The 19,031-nt window shown below is 36.5% G+C and overlaps 1 protein-coding gene across 8 annotated transcripts in view; it reads left to right on the forward strand.

Moving 5' to 3' along the window:
* Positions 1-19,031, forward strand: part of SCAF8 (SR-related CTD associated factor 8) — a 166,252-nt gene that overhangs the window by 18,190 nt on the left and 129,031 nt on the right. For all 8 annotated transcript variants that reach the window (XR_012622526.1, XM_074818812.1, XM_074818810.1 and 5 more), the window contains 5 exons: positions 6,549-6,632; positions 8,226-8,270; positions 11,991-12,152; positions 15,197-15,353; positions 17,075-17,205. Coding sequence is in view for 7 of the 8 variants with exons in the window: in XM_074818812.1 (XP_074674913.1) it covers positions 6,549-6,632; positions 8,226-8,270; positions 11,991-12,152; positions 15,197-15,353; positions 17,075-17,205 (579 nt within the window). In the remaining variant the exon portion in view is untranslated. The remainder of the gene's footprint in view (positions 1-6,548; positions 6,633-8,225; positions 8,271-11,990; positions 12,153-15,196; positions 15,354-17,074; positions 17,206-19,031) is intronic.

Consider the following 19,031-nt stretch of genomic DNA (forward strand, 5'->3'; position numbering starts at 1 on the left):
TTGCTTGCTTCTTCCAGCTTGTATTGTAAATGTGCTAGCGTGCTTCAAAACCTTTGAAATTTCTCCTGGTTTTGTCTGCCACTTGAAGACTGCAGTGTCTCGCTTTTGACCCTCTTAAATGAACTGTATTTCTATTGCAGAAAAAATGCAGCTGCCTGATGTGATAAGGCTCAAACTTCATTTGAATAACTTCTTTTAAACTGAGAGCTGTATTTTATACTAGCACACAGATAGCTGACTGTATTTTATACAGTTATATAAAAGAGTGGGTGTGTTTCATTATGGTATGTGGGCACAGACTTAGCAAGTTGGTGATAACAGTCCAGGAGTGAGTCGGGTCGTTCCGAGGCACAATAGAGCTGCCCTCCCAGGCCAAGGAAAACCACGTTGGGCAGTGTGGAGCCACATCCACCAGTCTGGCTCTCACTTGGTCCCTGCTCATATCATTTGGTATACTCCTCCACTCCCATCCTTCCCAGTTGATCTCCACTACTCAGATTGTATTGATATCTGCCATCCCCTCGGTAATCCTGTTTGCGGGTTGAAGAGTCCTAGCCACTTTTGTTCTCCACTTAAAAGCTTCTCTATAGTTTTCGTTATCCATAATTATTTCTTGCCAGCCTTTGAGATTAGAGGGGAGGGCAAAAATTCCAGAAGTACTGAGAGGTTGAGAGTGCCCTGTAGGTTAGTAGTTGCCTAAATAATGTTGTGGTTCTAAAAGTCCATTTGCTGCATTTACTACTGAGATTTTTCTGGTTTACTGTTGAGTTGATGCTTTCAAAGAAATGTCTCATGTATCAGCAGATCCCATTCCTGAATGGCAATAGTCAGCTTCAAAGCCAGTGTCCACTACTTCATGTGTACTCATGCTTAATTTGTCTGTCTTTTTATTACTCATGAGCATCACTGATGTTCCTCTGCAGTTTTTGATAGTCCAACTTTGTCCTATCCAGGATACATGTGACAGCACAGACACAGTCCCCAGCATAAGTCCTCTATTGGGACTTCCCTCTACTATAAACAAAATGACTGTTTATTCAGATTGTTTTCTGGTTGTCTTTAAGGAATGATTGGTCAGGTTATTTGTCATGCAAGGGCCTGTTTTGGAGAGCTTAGTTTCTTGGAGCTGTCTGTGAGAGATCTTTCTTAAATGTCTTTTGGTACTCCAGGTGGAGTGTGATCATTGAGTCTTTCTGAGAAGGACAAGAGACTGGGATGCTGCATGGAATTATCTGTGCACTCACTAATTCTTTTCTTTGAGTAATTTAAACAAGTTTTTTCTGGTACAAACATTGAACCTAACTGATCTGTTGTGTCCTAGTTCTGCCCTTGAACCTTTGTCAGAAATTCATGTTGCTTTTTCCTGTCTTAGAGCTACAAGATTAAGACTGTTTTAAGTGAGAATTCCCAAATCACAACTAGGTCTTTCATTCTTGAGTTCTGTTCTAGCACTTCATTATTTTTCACATTGTGAGCTTGTTCTTTACCTTCTTAAAAACACACTTGAGGGGGATTCTGGTATGGGAAGTCTCCACAGTTTTTTCTCAGTGTGTAGATCTAAAAAGAGAAGGGGAGGGTTCTTTTTCTGTAGGGCTTCATCTCCCATGAGTCCTCCTTTACATGCTGATTGTCTTCTGGCCATGGAAGAGCACTCTAATAGATCTGCTATTCCTTTTCTGTTCTGAAAAGGGCTTATTTTTATGCTTTTTGCTGTTTCTCAAACTTGGATGCTGTATTTTTTCACATGTACATTATCTGTGAGAGCTTATGAGAGAGCTTTTAGAGCTGTTAGAGCTTTTTTTCCCCCTCCCTTTTTGGATACCATTTCAGATTTTCTGAAATATATCATTTTACTTCAGATAGTTTCCCTGACTTTACTATTTAGCCATGTTGCTGTTTTTTCATAGTTTGTTTAAAGGCTTCTTGTATATGAGGACAAGCAGTTATCTTCTGCCAGTGAGCATGAATGCCTTACAAAAACATGATCAAGAAATAATTATAGCAAACCTTTGGCTAAGCATTTGTACAAAAGGTCATACAGAAAAAAATGAGCCAGAGTATAAGCACAAGTTTTAAAAGCAAAAATAATACAAATATTTTTAGCTTTTTATTTTCATATTTTATAATCCTGAATAAACTGCACTTATTTTTCTTTAACTAGATTTCAAGAATATCTGATTTCTTTAAGTGCCTACTGTCTTAAAAATCATCTATGCTAGATGAAAAAACAAAGTCTTCATTACTAGAGAGGCAACTAAGTCTTGCTTCTCTACCAGCTTAGCAGTAGAGCAGATGGGTTTGATGGATGGACTATTGGATGGATAAGGAGTTGGCAGGATGGCCGCATCCAAAGAGTTGCAGTTAATGGCTCAGTAACCAAATGGAGATCTGTAACAATTGGTGTCCCTCAGGGGATCCACATTGGGACCAATACTATTTAATATCTATTTAATATCATTATTAATGACATAGACAGTGGAATTGAGTGTACCCTCAACAAGTTTACAGATCACACCAAACTGAGTGGTGCAGTGCAATGCTATCCAGAGGGACCTTGACAGGCTTGAGGAGAGGGTCCACATGAACTGCATGAAGTTTGACATGGCCAAGTGCGAGGTCCTCCTGCACCTGGGTCAGGGCAATCACCAGCATCAGTACAGGCTGAGGGACGAATGGATTGAGAGCAGCTCTGAGGAGAAGAACTTTGGGATGTTGGTAAATGGAAAATTGGACATGAGCCAGCACTGTGTGCTTGCAGCCCATAAAGCCACTTGTATCCTGGGCTGTGTCAAAAGAAGTGTGACCAGCAGGTCAAGGGAGGTGATTCTTCTCCTCTGTTCTGCTCTTGGGAGACCCCACCTGGATACTGCATCCAATTCTGGGGTCGTCAGCACAGGACAGACATGGACGTGTTGGAGCAGGTCCAGCGGAGGGCCATGAAAATGATGAAAGGGCTGAAGCGCGTCTCCATATAGACAGGCTGAGAGAGTTGGGGTTGTTGAGCCTGGAGAAGAGGAGGCTTCAGGGAAACCTTATTGAGGCCTGTCAGTATTTAAAGGGGGCTTATAAGATGAAGAGAGACTTTTTACCAGGGCCTGTAGTGATAGGGCAAGGTGTAACAGTTTTAAACTGAGAGAGTAGGTTTAGATTAGATGTAAGGGAGAAATTGTTTATGATGAGGGTGGTGAGACACTGGAACAGGTTGCCAGAGGAGTTTTGGATGCCCCCTCCCTGGAAGTGTTCAAGGCCAGGCTGGACGGGGCTTTGAGCAACCTGATCTGGTGAAAGGTGTCCCTGCCCATGGCAGGGGGTTAGAAGTAGGTGGTATTTAAAGGTCCTTTCTGACCCAAATCATTTTATGATTCTAAGTGGACAGGATTTCCTGCTTGACTATTATAAATGTAATGTATGAATTTGCTGAACATAGAGCGAAGAACGTGTGCTGTCAGGAGGTGTTCAGGAAGATGTTTGTGCGTGTTAGGATATCTATATTCAGAAAAGTGGGTGGGTTTTTTGGCCCTCTTTCGTATGGATTAAACTACGCTGGGGATGCCTATGTTTTCTGTAGTTATATTCTGTTTAATACTTACAGATTGAGTTAAGAAATTTTAAGAAATGTCACATTTCTTGAGTTTGTAAGCAAAACTTAATATTAATTTTTTCAAAACCAAAAAGCAAGTGTTGCATTAAATGTTGCAAAATTGGAGGTAGATACTTCACGCTGGGCCCTCACTTTGTCCCAAATACAAATGCTGCTGCTTCGGGTTTCTGCCATGCACTGATAGACCTAAATGACCAGTTTTCCAAGTGAATGTACTTTTCAAAACAAAATGTATCTATAGAAAGTTAAAGGCTTCTTAAAGACAATTAAGGAAAAATAATTCAGAAGAATGATATTTTTCTTGACTTCTTCCAGGGACTAAATTTGGGATTTGTGTTTTCCTTTAAACTGCTGTTAGAACAGGTGTGTCCATTGTCCAAAAAGCCTATCTCTACGGAAGTATATTCTTAATTTTGCTGTTTATTTTGGTTCATTTTTTCTTTTTTCAGCTTGAATTATCTGTCCTTAAACTTGATGCTAAATTGGGCTCTCTCCTACCTGTTAGAAAGTAATGGGATTCTAGCAACAAATCTGATCCTGTTGGGTTTTGGCATATTCTGGAAGTGTGGTACCAAGATACCTGATTGCATGCTGCTGGTGCTTCAGAATCAATTTTGTGCAACTCTTTGTGTTTCCCAGCACTGTGTTGTAGCTTACTTGATGCTTTGAACCACTCTGTTCCCTTGTTTTTTTCTGGTAATTTCAAAGTTGATGAACTGGTCAGGTGTGGTCCCAGTTTATCTATGCGAGTCAGCAGTTCTGCCTCCTCATAGCTGTGTGTGTCATAGGTGAAGGAGCTACTGTTCCTATCTCTTCCGGGTCTGTTTTCAGATTGGCAGGGTGGCTGCTGGGATCTAGGCTGATGCCACATTCGCTGCGAATTGATTTTACTTGTATTTTGGGCTTTGAGAGTGCTGATCAGGAATACCCAAACTGAGTCTGCTAAGGCACTGCCTGAGTGCAAGCAAAATGTTTCTGGCACTGTAGTGGCCCCAGAAGTAGTTTAGCTGTAGTTGTACATCATGCAGCCAAGGCAGTAGCCAGGAGGAGTGACCCACAGTCTGGTAAATCACCTGTGTGTAACTGGAAGTTGAGCACTGAACTATGAGTATAAAACAGAGAAGAAAGTGATGGGAGGTTCTTGATTTTCTGTCCCTCCTCTCCCTTTCCCTCGTGGTGATGAAAAGCATTTATGTATTTGGATTCTAGAAGCTTCTTGTGGTGTAAGAAGTGCATAAGTAATTCAGAATATTTTGCAACAGCAATTAGCATTAGTGAGAAGTAGTAACAGTTGTTTTAAAAATGGATGTCTAGCTGTGAACTGGCTATAATTTCACTGTTTCAATGGAAATCCTTTCAAGCTGAGAAACCGATACTTATGCTTGGACAAACCAATTTTTTTCATATTGTCTTTAGATAGTTATGCAAAGTTTTACTTAAAACTGGTTTTGACAGGCGAGGATAGAAGAAAGTATCTCATGTATGCAGGGAGAAGAAATCCTGTTGTGGAAACTGAAATACAACTGAAGAATATCTACGTACTAGCTTCAGAGCGATAAATTATTGAATTACGTTTTCTGAGCTAGCCATTTTCTGAAAGTTGAATGAATCTTAGGAAGTTAAAGATACTCTTAATATCTTTATGGATATCAATCTAGTTCAATATATTGTATTGCTCAGGATGTGTAGTAGGAGGGGAGAGTAGTCTTTTGGCTTTGGTTCTGTTTCAAAGACCATTTTATGGAAAAACTGATTCTTCCTGTCTTTAGGAAGGAAGTAAAAAACTGTCTGTGGATGGTCATTCCAATTATCAGGGCTCTATTTTTGAGCTAATATACTTCTAAACATGTATGTTCTAGACAAAAATACAATGCAAGTTAAGTCCTTAAAACTGTTTTGGCATTTTGTATCTGGTCTTTTTATGTATGGCAGCAACAAATCCTAGACAGACCTCTGTTAACACCTAGGTTTGAAGGAGAAGAGAGCAGCATTTTGTTCAAAGCCATATATTGTGAATGATCGAAGATTTTCACAGCAAGTAAATAGCCTTGGATGATGGAGTCCTGACTCAGTGTGAAGGAAGGAGTTGTTTCCAATTACCACTTATCAGTCATAGCTATGAAGTTAGTTAATGTACAGTTCTCACTATGCAGCAAACTTCTGATGAGTATCTGTCATGCTGGATTGCTTCTGCTAGGAGATGCGTGTACAAGTAAAAAGAATAGTTATTACTGCATCCTGGGAGAAAATTGTTGCAAAACTCCACTACTTGTATACTGTGGCTGTTTTGGTGGTTAGACATTCATGAAGTTACAAAGCTGTGTTAAAATTGAGAACTCAGATGGATTTTTGCTTAAGCATTTGTAATACTAGTGATATGTTATTTCTTGAGTTAATGCAGTGAATATATATGAAGTCTATCTTTTTCCAAATCTGCTGTTTTAAGTGATAAAATTGCTACACGCTCTTTCTCACTGGGATGGATATTTTGCTTAATGGAAAATAAAAATATTTGATTCAGTAGGCATATGATGGTCAATATAGTAAGTTTTTGGTTAAGCATCTGTTATGCTCCCATAAAGGTAGTTAAGTGTATTAAATTTTTTGCCCTAGAAGAAAAAACTTAATGAGAGCTAACATGTTTGCATATCATATGTATTTCCTTTGTAACTTCACCTGCAGGTGTCTGCTGTATTTAGTGCTAGTAAAACTAGGTGTATAGTGACCATTGCAAAGAAAAACCTGTTATCTTTTAAGCATTTTGGATCTTACATTATATTTTATTGGACCTTTTAATTTTTTCTTAAATGGGGATGTCTTTTCTTGTGTAATATATATTTAAAACTTGATGAAAATTAAAAGTGGCATTTTCTTGTGGAAAAATAATGTATTTTTATACTGCTTAAAACTACAGAATGTATTTCTGATAACTTTTTTTTTTTTGCAGTTGTACTCGCTAAATGATTATAAGCCACCCATTTCTAAAGCTAAAATGACACAGATCACCAAGGCAGCAATCAAGGCTATAAAGGTAAGAAATTGGCTGACATCTTTTGACTTCCTTTCCATTTTGCATCTGCATCAGAATAACTGAATAGCTTAAAGAACTTGCTGCAAAACTTTCCACCTCTCTTGTTCTGGGTGGTTTCCAAGTTATGATCAAATGTAGTGATGGGATTTTCAGGAGCACAACAGAAGCCTTAGTTTGTTGTGTGACTTTCATTTGCTGGTTGTTGTATGTGAGAGAGAATTACACCAACTTGATTCTTCAATCAGGTCTGAATGACACAGTTTATTTCCTCAGTTTAAAAAGGAAACACTGACATTTCCTGAGAATAGATGAATAAATATAAAACTATAATTCTGCACACACCACACCCCTGCCCAAAACAAGATATGTTGGCCTTTGGATCAATACAGTTGTTTAAGTTTTATCTCATTTTTATAAATTCCTAGACTACCTTTTCATGGTGGTGTTCATTGATTCTATTTTTGATGTTGCTTAGATATGAATTGTACTTAAGTTTTAGCATTAGTACACTAATTAAAGACTTTCTTGCCACAAAGTAAAACTAATTGCCAAACAGCAATGGAGCAGCAGAAAATAGCACTGAAAATAAGTGAAGGAAAGAAGTATGCCATTAGTGTTAAGCATTAGAACAAATGGAAACTCAGTGAAAGCTGGACAGGTGGAAAAGAGGATAGGATAAAAGCTAAAAGCCATAAACTTATGCTCTTCCTACCTATGTTCTTCTGCTGGGAATGCAGATACATTTTCATATGATGAAATCTGTCCATATTGGGATTTTGTGTAATTTGGAGATAGAGCAATTTGATGACAGAAGAGTGAAATTCACTGGCTTGCTTAAATATGAGAAGTCTATATAAATTAGAGTCTGTGTTTCAGTATAATGAAAATGCTGAAAACTTGTATTGAACATAAACGAGGAGTAAATGATAGTAAATGGTTCTATAAATTAAACAATTAAATGATACCAAAATGTTTTATCATGTATTTAACTTGGAAATCCTGCTTCCACTCTTATAATTTCAATAACAACATTTAATTTTGTAGAGAAGTTATTGAGATGATGTAGAGCCATTGTGATGACATGTGAGATTAAAAAAAAAAAAAACAAAAAACAAAAAAACCCCACCAAAAAACAAACAGGCCAATTTTAAAGAAAAAGTATTCAGTAGATGTTATAAGGTCTTCCTATACTCATGTTTTTAGGTTATTAAAGTGAACACTTGGAAAATAAATAAAATACAGAGAAGTGCTATGCTTAGTAACACTAGGCTAACATCTTCAGTCATGTACAATGAAATAATGTTTTTGAATGAACAATTACGTTATTCTCTTAGCTCTCACTAAATAAGTACACATTATTTTCAAAAAATCCAGTGTAAAAAAACCTTCAGAAGGCGAGAAAAAGTGAGATTAGCTTTTTTTATATGCTGTTAAATGTTTTAAGGAAGACAGCACACTCAGCTGTAGATCTTGGATTGCTGGTTAATCAACCAAGGTTTCTAATTCTGGTTTTACAATGAATACTGCATGACTTGAACAAGTATAAGCATCTCAAGATTTTCTCCTCTGTTGAAATACTGTTTTATTTTCCAGTTCTACAAGCATGTTGTACAGAGTGTTGAGAAATTCATTCAAAAGGTAAGTCAGTCACAGGTATTTTGTTAGCACTGAGAAAAATTTCCTCATTTTGAATTACAGAGTATTGAAGACGACTGGGTTTTAGGTATACATATGGATTAATATTTTTATGACACATTAGTTTATTTCAGTTTTTAGTCACGTTCAATTTCTGCTAATAATCAGTAGGTGACCATAACCCATGATGCAGAAAGACAAATACTTTGTCTCTGTTTTGTAGTTATGATATACTTTGATCTGAATGACTGTGGATACTGTCTTAGGACTACTCCTCTATATGAGTTCATTTAATGTTAAAAGAGGCTGTCAGTGTAGCCCATGTGAACAGCTAACAACAAAAGAATTGACAGTGGTTTGGTGAGTGACAGTTGCTTTTGTTTTTCTGCTAGGTTTTCCCATAGATTTTAAAGCTGAAGGAAAGATGACCATTCAGCCTCTTTTGTGGATCATGAGATGTAGCATTTCAGTCAGTGGTTCCTGCTAGTAATTTAAAACAAAAAATATTTATATGGCTAGACTGGAATTATGTTTTGTGAAGATGCAGTGTTAATTTACAAATTCTGAATAACAAAGAATTTTATAGAGTTTTGTTTTCTTGTAACAGTTAATTATTCTTGGGTAAAACTTGGATATTTTATGTCCAGTGGGAAATGCATGGATTCCAATTTCTGAGTCTTTCCTCCTTGTCTGCATTGTACTTGATTGTTCAGTTGATCTTTTAGGTACTGAATTTCTTCTCTTTTTGTAAATAGGAGTAAATTGTGATCAAAATGCATTTTTATTTTGACAAACAAGCTAGAGAAGTTACTCTGTTAATAGTGCAATGTTGGATGCAATTTGTCTTTTGTTGTTCATTTTACGAAGCAGTCTAGATTGTTCTGTGTCAGTAACCTGGTTTTCTCATTACCTTTTATTCCTTGGCGCCCTGTGTATGATGCAGTGCCTTTTGGCAGTGGTTGGACAGTGTAAACAGGGTTCAGCTTCTTGTCTCAGAACAGTTCATGAATGAATTATTTAGGTACTAGAATGCCAGTCCTATATGGAAAAGGTGTCATATGTATGTTTCATGGCACTAGTAAAGACTAGTAGGATACTTTACCATCACTGCTGGTGTTTTGTCAAGTAGTTGTCTTTTGGGTCATTGCCTTTGACTTGTTTCCATCTCTAAGAAAAAGGATCGATATCTTCCGATCCCTGTTTAATACTACATGTGGCCATAGGAGGATGAGAGCAGGTGTACATCTTCCCCATCTCTGATCAGTAGCACTTTGCAGTTTCATGTCCCCAAATTAATCCTAATTGCCAGAGTTCCAAATACTGCTTTTTAGTTGCAGTGACTGTGATTGGCAATTCTGAATTCAGAGGCACGAGAGAAGATTTATCCTCTGAATGGTAGTTTGTCAGGAACTGGACAGGTTGTTCATGACCCTTCCACAAGCTGCTAAGAATATGGGTTATCTTCGCACATTTGTGGTTGGTGTCTAGTACTACTTGATAAGGGAGTTTTGCTCTGTTGGTGCTTAGAGAAGGCAGATATATATTGTTATGGATGACCTTGTTAATGATCACTCTGGGTTAGATGTTTCCCTTCGGGCTTGATGTGTCTTTTTCAGTATTTCATGAACTATTTAGTGAAACATGCAAATTATTACTAACATCAAATAGTTCTTATTTTAGTAGAATCAGAGGTAAGTAGATGAAAGCACTTCTCTAGCCATTTGATATTTATGGACGTAAGTTTTATGTTTGGAAGATAATTGGATTATTTTTCTGGAAGCAATCACTTCAAGTTAAAGCTCAAAGCTACTGAATTTTCCATTAAAATCAGCCATAAACTTGTCCAGAGTGATGTCAGTGCTATCTCAATTAGTTTACTGTTGATTCTTTCATACTCCCAATATTTTCTTTCTTCAAAATTAATTTCATGAGGTTACTGAAACTTCAGGTGAAATAATTGTCCGTGACATTCTTTGTTTTATGACACTTAACTCGCTACTCTGTTGTTGGTTTTGTTAGCTGTTTTATTCTCTGACAAGATGTCACTTCGGGGTCAAATGACCATATTCCATATATGTAAGGATATTCCACTGTGAGAGCAAGACTTGAATAATTTCTTTGAGTAATCAAATTATCTTATTGCTTAGACTCACTAGGAAAGTAAGTGAATGTGTACTGTGTAAAAAAAAAAAAAAAAAAAAAAAACAAAAAAAAAAACAAACAAACAAAAAAAAAACTTACCTCAGATTGGGGATATGCAGACTCACTGCCCCAGGTGTCATGCTTGTTTAATTTTTTATTTCTATTTTATTTTCCTCTTTCATCATCTGTATTGCTATATTACTTATAATCTTTTCTTGCTTTCTGCATGTGCCATGTTTTTAAATACTCCACCTAGCATATTTGCTGAGTTTTCTTATTAAATATCTGTTTTTTTACTAATTTCGTTATTGTGAAAAGTCATATATGTGTCTGTTCTGTATGCAGAATACTCTTTGGTAATAATTTTGCTAAAATTTGAGTAGTTAGAATACACTGAAGTGATTCTCTGAAGACAGTGTATTATATGCAATTAGCTTTTAATTTCATAATTTTAATAATGTACATTTATTCTTAAAAGGACACATTCCTAAAAATAAAGAATGCCATACTTAAAAACACTGGACCATGTTTAGAGCCTAAATAAATGATTTATTAAGGTTGCAATTGCTAGCAAATCAGCACTTTTCAAAACAGGACGTTTGTATCCAAGCTATGATAAAATTAGTAGTCTGAAGAGTTTGTTTGGCACTGTATTAGAGATAATGAATTTAGTGTGTTACATAGTATCTTTACAGACTATCTGGTCCAGAGAGGGCATGGGCGTACTTTCCCATGTTTTCCATAGTACCTTGTGCGATAAGTGTGTACAACCAATATTCATGAAGTGAATCCATGTTGTAGTACATTCTGGTGATGACTTATCACTTATGACTTCTGTACTACTTTTCATTCTGTCTTAAAACTGGTTGTGCTAGTCTGGTACAATTACTTTGCAATTAAAAGTCAAAAAATTGAGCTTTAATTGTGAAGTAAGTAAAATTACTGAAGTAATTAGTATTGTAGTTAGCAGGCATGCTTTATAAATACAATGCTGTTTGTAAATGCAAGTTTTCCACCGTTTTAAAATAAGTATCAGTGGTAGATTCTCAGCCAAACAGATGTCCACATAAATATGTTCTTGTTCTGGTGGGAGCAGGATATACCACATGCTACTTACAACAATGTAAAATAAAGTAAACAAATGTTAACTTTAATGTTGACTTTGATAATAAAGGAGGACAAAAATATTTTGAATTGTATTTACAGCCAGTCCCAATGTACTATTAAGAATTTGGTCATGATTTATGCTGTTCTCTTAACGTAGGTGCATGCATTTAAAAAGAGTATGTGGTTCATGTGCTAATTTTTAAATAGATATATTCTAAAAATATTTTTTTAGTGGTAGTAATTTGATTCTAAACCATTTGCGGATTTGCAGAATACATATAAATGTGATAATTCAAACATTAAAGGTTAGCTATTTTTGAGAGTTTCATTTTTCAGGATAATTCATTAAATAGAGAACATTTTGGTAATACTTTGACCCATTTAAAGTTAGAGAGGACTGTTCATACTTAATCTGCCATTAAGGGGTTTTGGTATTTTTCACGTATGCACATTTTAAATTATTATTCTTTGTAGTGTAAACCAGAATACAAGGTACCTGGTCTGTATGTCATTGACTCCATTGTAAGACAGTCCCGGCATCAGTTTGGACAAGAAAAGGATGTGTTTGCTCCAAGATTCAGCAATAACATCATCAGCACTTTCCAGAACTTGTACCGTTGTCCTGGGGATGACAAGGTAAGCCACTCATAGTTTTTCTAATTGAAACAATCTTTAGTATGTTATCTATAAAGAACAAAGATTTTGATCTCACTTTTTGTTTGCTAGGGTGGATCTAATTATAGACTTACACATTTATATGTATTTCTTTTAATTTTGCTTCTCTGAATAGGGATAGGGGAAGACACATCCAGTTAGATTAATTGAAATTTCGAAAAGGTTTTCAGGAAGACTGGAGTCACTTTGAGTTCATGTATTTTGATGGGAAAAAAATTAAGTGGGCATTTGGTAGGATAGGGAGTTGTAGTCAGTCCTTTGTCCTCTTCCCCTCTTCAGTGAGAAAATGAATGAGCAGGTTTCTTATAGTGTCAAGGAATAAATAATCTTTCTTGGTAGCAGTAACTTCAGTACAAACTAGTGTGTTGTGGACTGAAGGAGCAATAGAAAAACAGCAAACTATTTTGGAAGTTACTTTTCCTTTGATACTGAATCTACCAACAGCTGAATAAGGCCTAACTTGAACAGTTTGACCCAATAGTTCAGCTGTTCCCTTGGACCATAGTAGTCAAGATCGCTATCAAGCTATCTTTAAAATAGGTTGGCTGGAAATAGCAGAGGGCGCAGGCAGCTTAATTTCCTTCATACTTGTCACTGATTTTACAATCGCTAAAGTTTCTTATTTAATTGAAAAATTACAAAAAGATCTGAAATGCTAAAGGATTTAGCCCTTAATTCCACATAAATTTGTGTAATAGTCATTAAGTCAAGTAGTGAGGCAGGACATTGCAGGAAGAGAAAGGTTATTATTTGAATAATTGCATGCCATCCTACAACTGTATTTTTCAACCAAAGATCTGAAAACCCAAGACATCCATGAAAGGTTATTAAGGCAAGTTCAACCATTGCATGTCTTTCGTAGTTGTTTTAGGATTCCTGCTTTTTTAGAGGAGTTAGGACCTCTGCAGGTAAATATGTTGGGATCTGGAAATTTTAAGTGGTTGAAAAACTCTGCTATGGATGTGTTTTTACTTCTGCAGCTGAGTTCTGAGGTGCTGCTGAAGAAGTTGTTTAAGTGAAATGACATTTTTCTGGTCTGGTTTTAGGTGGTTTGCATGATCAACTTGAGCTGCTTCAGTGTTTCACATACACATAGGCATGAAAGTTAGCTTATGTATTTCTTCATTTAGGTGTATTCCTTAAGCAGTATTAGTTTGTTTTGTTTAATCATTTAGCTTACTACTCTGGAAACTATATTAACATGTAAATAGTCTGACTTGTTGAAGAAGGAGAGCTGGCACAAGGATGGGCGCAAGTACTCAGTTTGTGTCTGACTTTAAGAAAATATAGTAAACTTATTGCAGGGTAAGAAATAGTGCCACTTATTCTGTGATATTTCAATGCATGGCAACTAATGTATCCCATTAGAAGTGTTTGATGTGAGGAGGAATAGTAAAACATAGTCTGATTATGGTCTGTAAAGCTCCTGTTAGTTCATTTCTAGGATATTTTTCACTTCAGGGAAAATGTATTTTGCAGTCTGAAGTCTTGCTGCTATGTTGCACATGGATTCAGTATTATAGGAACGTCTTTGTGCTGTGAAAGTTATTACCATATACCTGACCCAGCAGAAAATTGTGCTGTCAAAGATACCAAGGTTATGTACCTGTTTTCTAGCATTTTGGTGTTTAATCTGATGAAAAGGCATAACGGAGAAACACAACTGTTTGTTTTGTTTTTTGAAAAATAAGTAGAAGTATAGTAGCATTTCATTTAAAGTAGCAAAAAACCACCCACTGATTCCATCATCTGGCTCAGCCATGGAAAATGCAAGGGGGAGGTAGATACTAAGGCGCAGAAGTAGTTTTAAATTCCTGTTCTGGATAGAAGAGGGAAGTTAGAGCCCATGATGGACTTGTGAGGGACTGCCTTATGAAACAAACTTTCAAAGTAGGAAGGCTCTCATACTGTAATGCTGAATGGGAACCCTTCAGAGATTTCTTTAAAGGAACACTAAACTGTATCTTCCATGGAGTGAAAATTCAGCACTTGTCTCTATTAAATTTAAGTACCTGCCTGGAATTCTGGGCAGACAGACTTTTTTTTCTTCTCCTGTTTAAACACCGTGGTTAAGTACTCCATGTTCATGTTTTATAGAGTTTAAATAATTAAACCATCTTCATGACAGCAAGCAAACTATGAAAAACTTTCTGTTCTTTGTAATACAACTAACTTTTTTTCAAATAAGCAAGGTGTCTTTTTCTGTCGCATACATTACTATCCAACTTTTCAAGATCAAGCAAAATCTTGTCTCTGAGTACAAGTGAAGCTTAGAAAAGATTTGGAAGCAGATTAAAACAGTGAAATAGAAATGTATTTGCAAACTGAACAATGAGTTACATCTGATGGAGTTGTATGAAGTTTTAATTTCAATTTTTTTCCTTCTCCGTGATCCACATTTTTAATATTACTATGTAATTTCAGTAGACAGAGAATTGTGTTCCAGTTTAAATTCCTCATTTCGTCAAGAGAGCTTGCAAAATATCAAGCTACTTTCCTAATAAAAGTATTTAGGAGTCTTACTAGTATGTGTCCATTTTTCAGTTGGCATAAGTAATTTTGTTGCATAGATAGATCAGAATTGCATTCACATATGTTGACTATGAAAGTTTAGGAGACTAATAATTCCTTGCTTTAATTACTAGTAATGCTTTAAAATGTTTCCTTAAAGTAATTTTCTTTCTATACTGTCTTCTAAGAGTAAAGATATAAAAGTGTTAGAGTTTTAGTTTTGTTCTACTGTATTTTCTGTTGAGAGAAGACTGTCACTATGTGCATAGTGTCTCTACTGTTGCCTAAGCATCTTACATAGGTCAGCCTCAGGTTCATAGTTTAGACATCTTTGGTGTGACCCAGTATAACTGTTCCTATGGTTCTTACTGTTTGTAAACCAAAAGCTGCTTCCATCTAGACAGATTGACATTACTTGTTAAGAATTCCGTAACTGAAAATAACAAGAAAGATAAGCATGACTCAGATCTCTTGTTATCCTTTCTTCATTTTAGAGTAAAATTGTTAGAGTGTTAAATTTATGGCAGAAGAATAATGTGTTCAAGAGTGAAATTATTCAGCCTCTCTTGGATATGGCTGCAGGAATTCCTCCTCCAGTTGTGACCCCTGTCTTGCCCAGCACTACAGCTGCTATGAGCAACAATACCCCAGGTAAACAAATACAGGTTAAAGTCATACTTTGAATCAAAACACTTGTGTCAGTTTTGGTATGTTGGCTGTTAATGTGCTGAAAAATCTCACTGGTGTCCTTTAGACAAATCAAATGAATTCTAGAAAGAAATGTATTATAGCCAGTGTCCAGATTAGGGAAGTAGCAAAGCCAAGGGGCAGCCTCTTGTGTTTACTTTCCAACTGCGTATTATAAACATATTTAGATTGAGTAACAGTGCAGTAAGACCTAGTTTTTCACTCAAAAGTCAAAAAAGTAGATCACTGACAGAGTTAAAAACCTAACACAGCACTTAATACAATCTTTGTTAATTAGTGGTGCAACAGATGAGAGAAATGATACATTGATATCTTTTTGCTGCCCACAGGATTGAGCCTGCTGAATCATGTCAGACAGTGGTCATTTACTTTTGCTGGCCAACAGGCAGTGATTTTGAGTGGAAAAAAACATATTGACAACATAAGCTGTAGCCAGTGACATACTTCGCTCTCCTGCGAATCTGAAGTCTGTGGGCCAGAGAACATGCTGGAGAATCATGTGGGCAAAAAACTGCTCATGGAGCATGTCCCAAGTTAACAAACACTAATATTATTAGACATGCAGACTTGATCTTTTGTGCTCTAAGGCATCTTCCTTACATAGGTGGATGGTGGGAAACTGGCTTTTCAACCTTTTTCATTTTGTGGAGATTTTTTCATTCAAGATTGGAACATATGGGAAATTTTACATATAGAAATTTGGGGTTGGCACCTGCCTTTTGCTGATCCCATGCTGAGAAGCAGGGAGGTGGACAAATCCACCTTATTTTTCATGGTGTCTGTAAATATGTGATTGGATTTACTGCATCTTCTATATCAATAGTTTTTATTTTCACTAGTTTGATTACTTTAAATTGTTGAAGTCATAGCTTTAATGCTTTTCTGAATTCTGATGCAAATTGTCTTTTAAAACAGTATTCCTAGTCACTCACTTCTAGTGTTCGCCAGTGTATCTCTACTTCTGAGCTAAAAGCAGGAGTATTTTCAGGGTTGGAGGATTATTCTGGATTATGGCATGAATCTTATTAACAGATTGCTGATTTCGTCTCAGTGTTCCACTTGGAGAGAAAAAAAAAAGAAGGATAAAAAGTCAATCCTCATGAATTCAGCTGCTGCAGGTTGAAATTTTTAGTAGAATCCTTAAGGCTCCTCCTGAGGATAAGGTGCAAGTCCAGTAAATTCTGGACTAGCAGATGTTTCTGAGTAGATTGCTAACAACTACCATTTGGTATATATTGTTTCCAGTAAATCGTTTGGATTGCTGTGTGAAACCTATTTATTTTGCATTTGTCAGTGTTTTTGTCAGTAGTTACCATAGCTCAATAGCAGAAAGAGCTGTGAACTATGCTTCAAGAAAGTAACCCTGCTACTTGTGGAATGTTGATGTAAGTCTGTGTTATTTCTGTGTGCTCTGTATGTGTCAGAAAAATAGTTTAAAATGGTGTTAATATGGTGCTTTCTCAGTATTTAATAACTGGTTTTGATGTCCTAGGAAGGTTATAGTACTTTATAATATGATTTCTTACAATACAGAAATCTTTGCTGTAGAAAATAAATAGGAATGTTCGTGTCCGCTTTATAATTTCTTTTTACAGCAGGTTGGGGTTTTTTTCCCATCTCTAACATTAAAATATTCTGGCATATTGGATTTTCTCTTTTTTTAGGAACACCTGTCACTCCAGTTACTCCAGCCAATGTGGTGCAGAGTTTACCTGATCCTTGGGTATCTCAGATTGCTAATACAGATACCCTTGCTGCTGTTGCACAGATTCTACAGAGTCCTCAAGGCCAACAGGTGAATCTTTTGTAGACAGTTACACTGTACACTGTTTGATACTTTGTGTCTTTAAGGTACACTTAAGGAATACTGCTTTCATGAGTATCTCTGTCTTGTGTCCAGTATCCATGTTAACTATCCCATGAGGGTTGTTAATCACAAGGAAGTTCTAACCAAAACTTCCTGTTACCTTTTGTAACCAACCCTGTTTGTTCCTTAACATTATCACAGAATGTGACTTCAGATAAAATGGTCTGTAATACATACTTTTCTAGATAATATTGTAGATTACTAAATCGAGACCAGCATTAAGATTTCATAGATACAGGTATAAAAGAGAGTGCCAGTTTAAGCATATTTCTCTGATGGATGCCGCAAGAAGCGGAACATTATACAGAATTACATAATGAGAATGTACTCATGCTGGAAGTGCATTGTGTGTTGATTCTTTTCTTTATCTTTCCATCAGCTAAATACAGTTTTTATTTTGCAGCATTCAAAAATAAGGTCTTAGAAGTGACTGTGTTCTTCAGTTTCTAAATGCTCAACTCCAAAAAAGTGGCTTGATGTGCACCGTACATTGAATTGCCTGTCCCTTTAACCTGCAGCCACATAAGTTGAGCTCACACAGTCAGCTTTCTGCAAAAATGTAGATCACTGTTTTTCAGTTTATGCTAGAACTCTGGCACCAGTATAACTTTGGCATTACAATTTTTATTTAGACTGAGGAATGGGATGCTTTACCTGCTGGGGTACTAAACAAATATTCCATACATATGAATGAGAAGCAGTCACCAGTGAGCTGTTATGAAGCACCGATACTGACAATAACAACAACTTTACTTAGTGAGACTGTTTTACAGTGTTCAGCTAAGGAGAGTTGTCTGTTCATAAGTCAAGCAAAGGGAGTATTTTCATCTGATTACACTGAAAGAAGTTGATGGGTCTCTGAAAAGCAGAACAAAATGAGTTTGTGGGATACTTTGTGAAATTGGAGGAAACGGTGGAATGGCTCTTAAGGAAGGGATGTGAAATGAGAATGGGAAATATATGGAAAGTCAGTAACATAATTTTAAAGATTATTACCTAGAGAGCATTCTAAAAAAAAAAAAAAAGGAGGACGAAGCAAAAGAAAAAGATTATGAAGATGAGAAGGGAATTAGAGTTTTAAAGACAGCAGATCACAAAGAAATAACTTTTGGATGTTTAGCTTGAAATGGTAAAGTGAGGAAGAGAATGGATTCTGGAAGAGGGATAAGATGGTTTTAAGCAGAAATGTGGAGACAGAGTACCCAATAAATACGTACATGCAGATCTCTAGGATTGGTAGATGAAGTGCAACATTTGCTTCCATTCTGTCCATCTCTTTTCCTCCTGTTCTTCAAGCTACACTACCCCCCACCCCCACCCCCCAAGCTCCAAAGTCCTTGATTTCATCTTAAGATTGTGTTTTATGGATGAGAACGCATGCAGGTAAATTGAGAGTCTAGACATAAAAGAGGGCAGAGTAAGAAGGATGCGACCCACAAGAACATGAAAACAGCTAGAATGGTGATCACCTAGGATATTCCCACTCTAGGACTTCCATCTCTGCTTCTTCAGTTTGATTCCTTCCTGCTCAGAGCAACGCACGAGGTGGACCAGCCATATTTGCTCATCTTTTGTGGATCGGCCAAGAAAGGAGGGGGGAGCTCTTCAACTTTGCCTATTGCAGTAGTCAGTGAAAGCTCTTGGTGAGGTAGAGCAATAATTGAAGCATTTTCAGAGGCTCTGCTGTATATGTATAACTGTTTTTTAAAGAATAGGAAGAGTTGTTTCACATTATCAGAAGGTAACTCTAAAAC

The sequence above is a fragment of the Strix aluco genome, chromosome 3, assembly GCF_031877795.1.
Source record: "Strix aluco isolate bStrAlu1 chromosome 3, bStrAlu1.hap1, whole genome shotgun sequence".
NCBI classification, from domain to species: domain Eukaryota; kingdom Metazoa; phylum Chordata; class Aves; order Strigiformes; family Strigidae; genus Strix; species Strix aluco.